General features: G+C 40.4%; 1 protein-coding gene across 1 annotated transcript in view; it reads right to left on the bottom strand.

Moving 5' to 3' along the window:
- Positions 1 to 13,203, bottom strand: part of nr5a2 (nuclear receptor subfamily 5, group A, member 2) — a 71,253-nt gene extending 58,050 nt beyond the window's left edge. The window contains exons 1-3 of the mRNA XM_073477246.1: positions 12,528 to 13,203; positions 9,206 to 9,324; positions 5,495 to 5,636 (exon numbers count right to left, since the gene is read on the bottom strand). Of these exons, the coding sequence (XP_073333347.1) occupies positions 5,495 to 5,636; positions 9,206 to 9,324; positions 12,528 to 12,609 (343 nt within the window). The 5' untranslated portion in view covers positions 12,610 to 13,203. The remainder of the gene's footprint in view (positions 1 to 5,494; positions 5,637 to 9,205; positions 9,325 to 12,527) is intronic.
- Positions 13,204 to 13,580: the final 377 nt, after the last annotated feature.

The following is a 13,580-nucleotide window of genomic DNA, read 5'->3' as shown; positions in this document are numbered from 1 at the left end:
CTGCTGAACAGGCAAACAAGAAAGACAACCACCTACTGAAATTTTCAACTTCTTCGACAGAAAATGCAAGAAAATGTGACTACAGCGCTGCACACACAGCTTGACTGACAGGAGTTTTCTGGAAAGTGCAACTATGAGCACAAAAATGAACTGTAAACTAAATAAAAGGAGTATGCAAGAAGAAAATGAACATATGAAGAGAAAACATCACAGTGTGAAAAAAATTCTATTATTAGTGTGAAAAGGGTGTGAGTTGGGAGATATTGTGGGTTAGCAGTGAGTCTTTGGGGCTAAAGCCAGGCTGAAAGGCTCAAAGGCTGACGCTGTCTTCCACTCTGAATTCCCCTGACTTACTGTCTGAGAGCACGTCCACACAAAAACAAACATGGACACACACACACATCCATAAATTCACAAACTGACCCAACCAAAAACCTCTTCCTCTTTCCCCAAAAGTATCCAGTACCTCGTCTACACATCATCTCAAACATGTACAAACACAAACACTCACACGGCGTCCTTCACACACACAATTTCTATGCACACATAGCCCCAAACACATCACACACACACACACACACACCCAGCCCTCAGCGCTTATATCCTCTGATTTATGGTTGTTTAATATACAGGAATATTAAGCGCGCGTAGGTGAGGATCCCTGTCGGTCGCCGGCATATTAATGGGTCCCGCGGAGCCTTGCTGACACCCTGTTTGTCATGTCGGGGCCCCGGCCCCTGCTCCGGATGCGCCCTATCCCATGCACACACATGAATACCTATGATACCTATGCATAAGTAATGGGACAGTTCCCTGGCTTCCACCACAGGTACTGGGAGGCTGATGGAAGACAAATCAGAGCGAGAAAGATGGAGACAGGGAGGAAATAAAAAGTGGAGGGAGAAGGATACAGAGAGGAATATACAAACAAACACTCAGAGGGTGTCGCTAATTTGTGCTGAATGGCTCTGTTGAGGTTTTACATTTATATTTATTGATGAATTTAGATTTGATGATGGATTAATTGCAGGAAAAAAAAGGTAAAACATAGAAGCCACTGGAAAAAGTGATACCCGAAGAAGCCTGTGAGTCTGTTCAGTGAAAACTCAGATTAAAGTTAACAAGAAGAAAAATGAGAGTTAGATTTTTTCCCCAGTTTAAATCAGTATAACATCTGGGTTAAAATAAGACAGTGCTGGCTGGTCAGCTTTGAATCAAGCTGCGATTAAACACAAAAGATATTATCTTGTGTTCAACATCTTAAAACTGTAAAGCAACCAAACCACAAAAAATAAAATAATCAGCATCAGTGGAGCAAATCACTTTGTTTTGGTTAAAATGTCATTTATCATGTAGTGTGAGCTTCTACAATTAGTCAATTAATCAATAAGTTGATCAAAAGAAGATTTGTCATTTTTTAAGCAAACATGTCAAACATTGGCTGGTTCCAGCTTCTTGAATATAAAGATTTGCTGCTTTTCTTTGTCAATTTATGATAGTAAATGAAGAGTTTTGGGGTTTTAGAATGTTGGTTGGAAAAAAAGAAACTATTTGAAGAAGTCAATCTGGACTCTTCATAATGTTTTGATATATTATAGACTAAACAATCAATCGTGAAAATAATTGGCAGATTAATCAATAATGAAAATAATCATTAGTTAAGCCCTATGACCGTCATCAGCTGTAGTTTTCAAAGGCTATTTTAAAACACTATGTAACTTCTGCTTCATTAAATAGCGCACAGTGGAAACAGCATGTCAGACTCACAGGATCACAAACACCACTGTGTTACGCTCTGTCTTTAAGATGATACATAAGTGAAGGAGATATTAGGCAGCTCAGTGAAGCATATGATGCAGGGCAACTTCCAGCGAGCATAAAAAGAAAATCATACCAGTGGGAGCTGTTCACATACGGCACGCTTCATCAGCTTTAGTGAATGAAGTGCTAATGGGTCAAACATTAGTGGGATGTGACTTTTTTTTTTCTTTTCTCAATGGGTCAACACTGGCTGAGAAGCTACAGCGCATACCAAGAAGCAAAGGGTATTTTACATCGTGGTAGCATGTGTGTGATGAAAAAAGAGAGTGTCTGTTTGACATAATGACCTGCATGTCTAAAGATAAATTAACTGAATAAACAAGTTTTTCATTGGCAAATATTATTACTTATTCATTTAAAAAATATATATTTAATTCTTTTTTTTAGAAAAAAGAATTAAATATATATAAAAATGAAGATTAAGGTTAAAGATCACATTCATATCCAGGTTTACTTGAGAGTTAATTTAATCTTTAACAGCCCTAGATCTACCACGCTGCTCTTTAGTCTCACAGTTAATGCAGTGGCAGGCAAGAGGTGCTTTTATTTTGGAAAACATATCTTTGAATGCCATACACTGGGTCAGAGGAAATGTATTTATCCTGCACAGAATATGATACGCCTCTGCAGCATACCAGACATCACAGAGGTTTCACTATTTTTGTTTTGTTATCTTTTCAAGATAATACGACCGATCTCTCAGTGTTGGGCCGGGGCGATAGACGTGCAACAACACTGTTTACGTCACTCTGATAATTGCCCGTCTGCCGTTTCACCTCATTCACCTCAACTTTGAAACATTACCAAACACTGCTTCCACCCCAACAGCAAACTTAAAGCTGGACAGAGCGTCCCATTGGTTGGCAGGCTTATGAACAAACAGGAAGGACACTGAGCAACACCAGAAAGGCAAAAGTAAACAGTCGAAAAATTACAGTTTGTGTCAACTTTAAAGTTTTTGGTTTCCACATTTGGTTTCCACTCGATATCCTGGATTCACATGTTGCTGCAAGCTGCTGTGTAATGGAATGAAAAGATTGCACTAACAAAGCACATGACCCCAAACCTCCTTTCCTCTTTTCACCGCTATTGTACACACACATTTCTTTTTTTTTTTAGATCAAATGACAGCCTCTCCCTCTTGCCTGTGGCCGTCTGAACACCTTTTTGGGCTTCTCATGAATATATTTATGTGTTTACCAGGGAGAGCTGCACAAGTGTGTGTGTGTGTGCTGTGGGGTGTCAGGCTTTCTGTACAGGATGTCTTTACTGGTTGTGGCAGGAGTTGCCCACTGGAGCTTCTGGCCCCTGACAGAGTGCTGCAGGGCCCGTCTTGCCCCCGAGCTGAAAGCTACCGCCAGCAAAACAAATCAAATGCTACCCCTTCCCCACCTGTGTCAGCTGGAAAATGACAGGCCGGGACATTGTGCCCAGCGGCCATTTACAATTAACAGCAATTAATTACACAGCACATGGCAGGTAGAGGGAGATGAAGCCTCCGGAAAGATTTTAGTGAGGCTGTCTTTGCTCTACTTTTGTCCTCCAAGGGTCTTATTTCTTTTACACATCAACTCTTCTCAGTTGCAAGTGATCATTTCAGGAGCCATAATATTTTTTATTTGGTTTGTATTACAAGTATCTGAAGAATTGTGTTTAAATATTGGACTGAATAGCAGCCCCTACTTGTATTAAAAGGCCGCAATCAAACAATTTGCAGTATCTTCAAAGGACAGCATTGTAACTTCACCTCAAAGTCATAACAAAATAATACATTTAGCGATTAAATCCTGTAATTTACACTTAATGAAACATGACCTTCAGCTGGCTTTATCCACTCTAGAATTAGCGATTTTCTAAATTAAACTTAACTCATGTGTGGAAAAAAAGTTGATTTTGAATATTATCTTTGAACATTGGAAGAATGTTTCTCGCCTTGCCATCCTGTCACTTCTGCACAGCCGTGTTTGAGCAAGCTTCTGAGCCGCGTTCAAATTAAACAAAGAGGCCTCGATATGGCCAGCCAAAAGTATCATCATTACCATTCTCGCCCTGCCGCCAAGTTTAATATTTTATCTATTACTCTGTCTGGCAAGTTTAAGTGCAAAGCAGCTACCAGATACCCCCCAACTCCCCCTGACCCCATCTAAAATACTAATAAGCAATGCTGGATTTCAACGCTGTGGTAGAAATGAAAGGTCTCACTTCACAAAGTTCTTGGTATACATTTTTTGAGAGCAGATGTGACTGAGATATTCATTGTTAAATGTTTAAATAAATATAATCTTCTCCTTTCACACAGGCAATCATTATGTCAGAGCAGGTATTAACCTTTTTTAAACGGTGGACATCTCAGTTTGGAAGGAAACTATTCACATGCAAATTGTTCTTGGAAGATTATTTTCACTCGGAGTTTCCAAATGTGCTGCGATTAACTGTGTCCAGTTGTGAATAGATGGAAAAAGACAAGCTGTGTCATTTCACCAGAATGTTGGTAGAAGTTTTTAAAACACCTCTGTGGACGTCCAGAAGGAGCCAAGCTCCAATTTTAGCAGTGCCATGTTATAACCTTAATTAACAGTAATTGCAAACAGGCATCATAACTCTATGATGCAGCATGCAGGATGCAATAATACTGCCTGGATCTGCTGCTTTTCCACTGCTGCAGATGTTCAGTGAGATCGACATCATATTTTACTGAGCTGTGTTTACTGTAAAACCCCAGAATAGACTGAATCTGTGGTAAACTATTCATGACAGTGTGCAGAATAAACTGTGCTGCATGTGAACTATAAAAAAGATAAATATTCTGCCAGATTTATATATACTTTTAAAAGACTTCTGGTTAAAGTAAGCCTTCAACCAATACAGTGTAGTGCATTGTGGTGGAATGTAACTCAGTACATTTACTCAAATCATATTTGGGGTACTTTACTTGAGTATTTCCCTTTTTTTAAGGTACTTTATCCTCCCATATCACCTCAGTTCAATAAGAAATATGGTATGTTATACTCCGTTACATCCATTTGACAGCTTTAGTTTCTGCAGATGTCACTTTACATTTGATTATCTTATAAAATACAATGCACTGGCATTAATTTCACTACTACAACATTTATAGAACTGTTAAAATGAGCCTAATCTCAAAAACCTAAAAAACAAAATAATCCAGTAATACAATATATAATGGTATATTAGTCACATGAGATTATGATTTCTTTTACTTTTGATACTTTAAGTACATTTTGCTAACAATGCGTGCTTTTTCTTGCGCAAAATTTTCAGCAGGACTTTTAACATATATAAGACTGAATACTTTTTCAACCACTGGTTACCGGACAGCCACATGTTCAGTACTTATAACAGCCATCTTTTTCTGTCTGAGAGTCCTTGAGCAAGACTGTTGTAATCATTGAAAACCATTTCTCCTATATGTGTCCTGTTAATCTGTTTTGAAGAAACCCAAACTTTTGACAGCCACACATTATCTACTCAGCCGTCGTTGCACTTTGAAACACTTTGAAACATCCCTCCCTGTGTTGCATCTCATCATGACCTCATGTCTAAGCTTGAAACATACTGAATTACAGAAGCGAAACACCAGCATAACTTTTTTAAAGCCATTCTGCCATAAGCCAAACACCAAATCTGTAAAAATATGAACATGTTGCTGTACCTTCTAGCTTCATGCCGACGGTGAGGCACTTCTGGAAGCGGCAGTAGGGGCAGCGCTTCCTCTGGGTCTTGTCAATCTGGCAGCTCTGGTTCTCTATACATGTGTAGCGCTTGTTGTTCTGGACGGTGCGCTTGAAGAAGCCCTACGGAGAGAAGCAATTAAGACGTCAACCCGCTTGACCCCTGCAATGCGATGGTAATTGGCCCATTCACACTCCCAGACAGATGGAGAGGGACAGACTAAATGGATACACACACACATACACAGGCACAGAGTGAAGTTTTGAAAGCTTTACTCCAATTGATGTTGTGATGCTTTATGGACACACACATGCAGAATACAAAGCAGGGCATGAATACACACTTTTACTTTGTGATGAAGCCATACAAGGAAATTATTCATAAAACTAAGTAGGACATCATTTTATTCAGCTTCGGACAAAAAAGCAATTCTCTACATACCTGCCTCACTTATTTAATTGCGTTAAAAAGTATTTTTAAGTAGGATATAAAATTTGCGTCCTGTCAAAATGACATTACTATTCTCAATATTCTCCGTTCACGTAAAGACTCCAGAATTTACAAGGGAAAGCATCTTTTCAGCTTTCCATTTAATTATTGAAAAATATGAGCACAGGAGTCCAAAAGATCCAATAAATTATATCCATAATTCACAGTTCCGGGATTACAGAGATTCATACCTGCAACGTGGAATTAATTATAAGCAGCAGCAGTGAAAATCAAACGAAGGGAAGATGGTATTAACGTATTCTAGATCCATAACCTAGGAGGAGAATCCTTAAACCTGGTCTTTAAAAAAATAAAAATAAAAAAGATCGTGCTGCCGTCAATATCTCACCAAACACAAATTTAATTGACAATCTGCATTGCCTGATCCGTCCGAAAGAAGAAGAAAAAAAATCCACTGCACTCGGTTTTGGATTATCGACTTCTCAGTGCTAAAAAATCCATGCTTCAGAGAGAACTTTCTCTCCAATTTTCCATTTAGTGCACAGCGTGTGCTATAAATATCTGAACCAGACTGGATTGAAAGCATGCTAGCTTTAAAAAAAAAAAAAACACACACACACACACAATATCACCTCAGGAGATTAAGCGGGCAACATTTAACTGAGAAGCTTTCATTTGTCCGGCAGCTCTAACCAAGACAAAGCACTCGTCAGGGGTAATTTTTATTCATAAAAGGATTGCTGCAAGCAAGTTTCTCATTTAACCAAGTGAGTGTCACAAATTAACATAAAATCTGAAATCATCAAAATAATCTAAAATTGTAATTAAGCAATTTTAAGTTGATCAATTATCTGCACAATGATGTTGTCATAACCTTGGAAACGGCACTCTCTCTGTACAAACAGAACAACCAGGAAATGGCTTTTACAACACGTCAACGCTGGTCTGTAAATCCATCAAAGAAGCAGGAAAAATATAATTTGTGTCACCACTTTATCTCCTCTGATCACTGTCGAACAGACTCTGTACTATGTGTTCTGTCTAATTTTGAAATAAAAGAAAAACAGCAGTCCTTTTGACTTCAGCCTCCTTTGCTGAAATAAATGTTCCTTTAACTCCTGCAGATCTTATATTTATATTTTTATATGTCACCTGTGGCTCTTGTCCTTATTACTGGTTGCTTGTAATATTATTTTAGGATCATAATTTTATTCTGCTGCTGCTCTCTCTGCTCATATTGAGCCTGTTTGTGAGGACCATGACGCCCATGTTGTTGTTATTCCAACAGGTATGATGTGGCACCGTGTTTACTTTATGTGGGCTGGTGTGCAGTATGACTTACACTGTCTGTGTGTATGGATTAAAGGCGGTGTGTGTGTTTGTGTGTACTTTCGTAGAGTGAGTATGCGTGTGTGTTCGGGGAGGTGGTAGGATTATGCGGGCGTTAAGGAATATTTATTTGTGTGATTCACTCTTTCTCTCTTTCTATGTGTGTGAATGTGTGTGCCTGTGTGTGTTCCTCAGCCCAACCGGGTTGAAAGCTATAGGAAGGGGTGGGGTGAGAGGGTGCAAGCTCGGGATAGAGGGTGTTTCATCTAAAACTCACAAGAATATTGTAAAATATCACCAAAATTGGAAATAAACTTAAAAATAGGTATTTTCATGTCAATAGAAAAGAAAGAATAACATTTTACTTCTTGTTTTTTTTAGTTTTGACGCAGTTGTGGTCAGGAAGGAACCTCCATTACACTGGAAATGGATTGCACTGCACTGGGATATTTAATGCCAATATGAGCCGTGTAACATGTCAACAAACTGATATATCCGTCCAGCCCTGACAATCGTACTTTTACTGAACAGATTGCCTGTGTTTTAAAAATAATCAATGATAAGCTTCAGGTAATTATCAATATTATTCATGTTTCAAAAAAGATATGCTGCACATTATAAAAGACCTCTTCATCTACATCCTGCACACACATACACACACACACACATACACACACACACACACACACACACACACACACACACACACACACACACACACACACACCAGAGCGTTTCTAAACTGGGAAAAGCCAGTGCTGAGGCCGAAAAGCAGCAGAGATGCCACTGACGTCTCCTTTCAAGCAAGTGCTGAGCATCTCAAGGTCAATAATATGGGATAAAATCTATAACATCTGCTTTGAATAATGACCACATAGGCAAGAAATGTGTGCCGCGGCATCAATACTGCGAACTGCAATTTTACACTGAATAGTGTGAACACAGAGACATTTGTCTTAGCTTAATATTGTGCTGACAGCTTTACTGGGCCAACAAAAAACTTGGGTAATGCCTATTAGCTCAGTGTTGAGGAGAAGCATGGAAAAGAGGCAGAAGGGACAAACAGGTTGTTGATTGAGCTCAGATTAATAACAGCAACAGTTTGCTTCGCAGTAGCCTCATTATTAACGGGTATGGAAACATTTTGCAACCAGACAATGCTGCTGCTCTCTTAATGAACTTGTGATGAGACTTTTAAACAGTAGGACACAGGCTTGCACAAACACAGTCAGTATTATTGTGTACTTTGCTTCCTGGGTCGAATCCTCCTCCCCCACAGTCTGTGTTTGCTGGTTGCAAAAATGACAAAAACCCCACTGCAAGCCGTTCACCACTACACACAATCCTCTGAGTCTCACAGGAAAAGTTTGTTAGACTAACTGTCACAACAATATCTGACCCCTGGCCTCTTTACATTTGGTCTTCCTGTAGTCTTTACTATACGGTTACACTTGTTGCAAGTCACTCATGAGCATGAAAGTCAGCTAAATGCCTGGCGTGCAAAAAAACATGAAAAGAGAGGCTGATACACTGAAATAAAGCAGCTGCAAAGAAATATATGAGCCGGAGTCTATTTTAAAATTGCACCATGCGAATATGGCTGCAACATTCAAGGGAAGCAATGATACTACAGTGAATAAAAAGAACATGCTGTCTCTAATCGTGAACACTGCAAACACACACATGATAATGACACAATCAACCCATGTTCAGCCACTCTAAGCATAAATCTGACACTGAAAACATCAATTACGCAACACATACTTGAGAAAACAAAACATAGAAACGAGGAGTATTTTGGATAATTAAAGCAGATTCAGGTCACCAGAAGCTCAGTTGTGTGTGTGTCTGTCTGTGAGAGAGTGTGTGTGTGTGTGATGGTTTCCCACTGGGGGAGAACGAGGGCACTCACCTTGCAGCTCTCGCAGGTCAGAAGTCCGTAGTGATAGCCTGAAACCTTGTCTCCGCACACGGGACACATCTCGTCCAAGTCTTCGTCATATGAGTAGTCCATCATTTTTAACTGGTGTGCTGCGGAGGAGACACGGACACACAGAGAGGAGTCTATTTCAGTGCTGAGCAATCTCTTTTCCAAAAGCGCACTTTCATCCATCAAGATGAACCACGGGGAACCACGGACGCGACGCAACTGTATGAGATCTTTTTTTTTTTTTTTTTTTTTCCTGTTGGACTTATAGATGTTTAATTTGAGGAAGAGGATGAATAGTCGATGTTGGATTGAGTTGAAAGGACGCAACCATTTATTTCTCCTCGTTGCCGCCTTCTCTTCTACATTCGTTGCAGACAGGGGCCAAAACACACACACACACACACACACACACACACACACACACACACACACACACACACACACACACACACACACATACAAAAAAAAGAGCGCATGAAAGTAAGTGAGCCTCATAAATATGCATGCATCTAAGTCGTGAAATCGCTGGGGGAAATGGAGAGATATTAGAGTTAAGGATTGGAGGAGAAAATGTTACCGCCCACAGACAAATGAAGACACACAGAGAGAAGCCCTTATCTCTGCAGGCGACGAGAAAAAAAAATCCACAAAAAAAACATCCAAAACCAACTTGAACCAGCATCATCCCCCCCCCACCTCTCGAAGAATAACTCGCGATGCTACAAATCAATTGCTTTGGTTGCTTTTATGTGTTCTGGTGGTGCGAAAGCAGAGGTAACATTTAGGAGACTTTCTGCCTCAGAAAAACTTACATTTCTTTTTTTTAAATTTACAAGTCGTCGATATAATTTGACATGATCATTTCTGTTGTTTCCAAAGCAGCCTCGTTAAGAAAGAGTAAACACGTGTAACGCGGACAAATGTGACACATGAATGCAGTTAAAAAAAATCAATCAATTTAGAAACGAGTGGAATTTAACAACACGTGCACATTTTCCCAAGTTTTCTTTTCTGAGGATTTAAGACTCAATATCTACTAAAACGATTCGACTCTCATTGCGGTGCATTTATTGCCTTGCGTATTAGAAATACCTGCATTGGTAAGACTGTGTGACAGCGCTAAGCAAACAGCCGAGCTGACATTTACAACGCTTACAAAAGCATTTACGGTTCTAATCATAAAAAAGCAGCCAGGATCAAACAGGAAAAACCCCTCAGTGGATGTGGCTGTAAAAGTGGAAATATTTTGTCAACTAGACGCCTTCCAAGGCCTTGACATTATGCTGCTGCTCTACTTCAAAATCCACTCATCCCGCAGCTCACTTAGACCTTTTAATTAGACATGATTTCTGGTTTGTTAGCGCGTTGCCCTGCTGGGATCCGCGCTGCATATTCCAGATGAGCAACAAGTTCCACCGAGCTGCCGGTTTTTTTTTTCTTTTCTTTTTATTTTCCACAGAAGCTCAAAGCAAATTTCCGAAATTTTCTCCTGCTTTAAAACGTGTAAAGGAGAGGGGTTTTTGAAGGGGCCTGTTCTCATGACGCAGGGCAGCTGCAGATAAAGGAAATAAATGAACGAGGCTTTGGTTGCAGTTTTGCAGTGGATGAAGCGGTGGTGAATAAAATACATTCGTACCTCTGAGTGGGAGAGGGTCCTAACGTAACAATTACGGAATATTTTTGGATATGCTTATTTATTTTCTCTCTTAAAATTCTACAATCTCTAAACTGCTGCTCATTTTTTTTGTGTGTAAACCATTCACATTTTAAGAAATTATGACAGCAAAATAAACTGGATTATGTCTGCATCTCAAAAGATAAGCATACTTTTTTTGGATCTGAAATTTGGGCAGTAGCATCTCAAACGGAGGTTTGCGCAGAGTGTGTGCAAGAAGCTGCAGAAGCACACGGTCTCTCTCACCTGCTTCCTCTCAACTCGGCCACTGCTTCATGCACTTTCCAAAAACATTTGTCCAAAACGCTGATGACTTCAAGAGAAACCCTCTTCCAGTCCGAGCTACCTTGTTTTTAGCCGTGCGTAAAAGTAGATAACGGGCTCTCTAACAAGCCACTCCTTGTCTTGTGAGTGTGTGTTATCAGCGTCTCATAAACCAGGACCGGGCTAATTGATTGCCCGTTTATATTGCTGTGAGGGGAATGAGGAGGGTACGTGAGTTGATCTTGGCAGAAGAGTCAGCCCCTCTTTAAAAGCAGAGAAATAAAAAGGATATTTTAATGTGTGCCGTGGGGATTTTTATTTTATTTTATTAAATAGTAAATTTACCGAACCTGAAAAGTGTATCTTTCTACAGTTGCACATTCTTTGGAACCATAAACGTAATTTCACACAGTCCAGGATCTGAAGCAATGCAACTCTAAATGTTTGACATCGTTAGTGAGATGGAAAAATGTCATTAAAGGATAATAAAATAATTATACCTACATAAGTGAAGCATCCTAAAATCGATTTTGATGCCAATTTTAATTTTGTTCAACACGATTTTGAGGTTTATTCCTACTTTTAGGCCAAAATGGTAAAAAAAATAAATTACAGAGCAGATTTTTTTTTAAAGAGCATAACAAAAATATAAATGAGTTTTTATTGGTCACTGAATTTTAAAACGTCAATAAAGAATCATTTGGAGCAGGTTTTAATTGGCTTCTCTGACTCAAGTTTGCTGGCCCGAGGTCAACCCCTTTGAAATCTCTAGAATTACTCTCTGCAGTTTTTCTCTTCTTGATAAATTGGCAACAACTCAGTCATAAGTGCTCTACTACAGACAGAATCACGAGTCAATTTTACATATTAGTTGTTACAGAGACTTCCTCTGCTCCGTCTCACCATTTTTTACGCACCAGGCGCCCGCACAGCATGAGTGACAGCTGGGTAAAATCACTGTTTGATCACGAGCCAAACATTAAAAAGTGTGTCTGAGTTTGATCTGCATTCATACGTTATGATTATTACACCAGAGTAATGACTGAGAGTAAGTAACAGAAACACACTCCTAAAGTTTTTTGACAGATCTTCCAAACATCTCTGTAAACTAACGAACCTCATGTGTCTCAATTTAACAAGTTCATCATTCAATTAAATCACACAGGGTTACATACGGTCACCGGTCATTAACCGACATTGTCCACAGAAATGCTTTGGATATCAGCGTGTTCAAAAGTTTTAGTGGCACTGAGATACGCACTGTGGACCTTGAGTCTGACAACGCTCCGTAAATCGACTTGAGTGGAAGCGCATGAATCTGCCTCGTTTAGTCAGAAGAGATGGAAAATAAATGACAGCTCTTACCTTGCATGTTCCTTGGCATGTGCCCTTGTTCTCCATACGATCGAGCGAGTCCCAGGGATTCAGTCTCGACTTTGGGCAGCATGTCAGCGCTGCCGGCCTGAGCTGGACTCCGCAGCGCCCGGCGGGACACCTGGACGTGAGAGGCAGACGTCCCCACAAACACGCCTCAAAGTGTCCCAAATGTCTTTAACGCTATTAATTTCTCACTTTCTGTCTCTCGCTGTTTCTTCCAATTATCGGACCATGCTCTGAATATGGAGCCTGATTCAAACGATTCAGACTGTCTCCCAACGGCCGGCTTGTAGCCTAAAGCCGGTGCGCGCCTGCTCTGATTTAATTTCTCTGAATTAATTTATCATAATTGCATCTGCGCGCAAACCCGCAATAATAACGGAGAATACATACGAGTGATTCCTTCGATACTTTGCGAACAGTTGCGCGCTGAGTTATGGAATCAGTCTCTTACTAAAGCGAGAAAACTGCACAGCGTCCGGTTTACAAAGACGATGGTAAGTTTCCCTTTAGCTTTTCCAAAAGTCTTTTTTAGCGCGTCACCCATTAAAGTGGGACTGTCAATGTTACTTTCAGCCTTTAGCAGACGAGTACGCGCCGCCGGGGCCGCCCTCTCCTGTGCGTAAAGTCGGATTTGGTGTGTCGGTCGGACTGTCTGGAGATGTAGAGACCTCTCCTCCTCCTCCTCCTCGCGGCTTTGTTTACTCCGCTCTCTCCAATCCGGGGCGCATGCGGTCGTCTGACATCATCTTTCCTAGGTCCAATCAGGCGAGGCGACCGGGAAACATCGCCTCAAACCCTCCAGTTCCATCTCTCCAAAATCTCAGCTGTTTAATCCCGTTAATGATGGACTTTAAAAGCGGCGCGAGAACAAGGAAATCAAGCGAGGTGATGCAACTGCATGTGAGAGCAGACTCCCCACGAGCGCACGGAGCTCAGCGGCAGCGCGCAAGGTATGTGGGCTGGAGCGAGATATAACAGGAGCGCACTGCAGCACACGCACGCACACATGAACACACACACATACACACGCTTCTATAA

The sequence above is a fragment of the Pagrus major genome, chromosome 11 (genome assembly GCF_040436345.1).
Source record: "Pagrus major chromosome 11, Pma_NU_1.0".
Taxonomy (NCBI): domain Eukaryota; kingdom Metazoa; phylum Chordata; class Actinopteri; order Spariformes; family Sparidae; genus Pagrus; species Pagrus major.
Note: the sequence above shows the minus strand (reverse complement) of the source record. Positions and strands in the feature narration are given on the sequence as shown.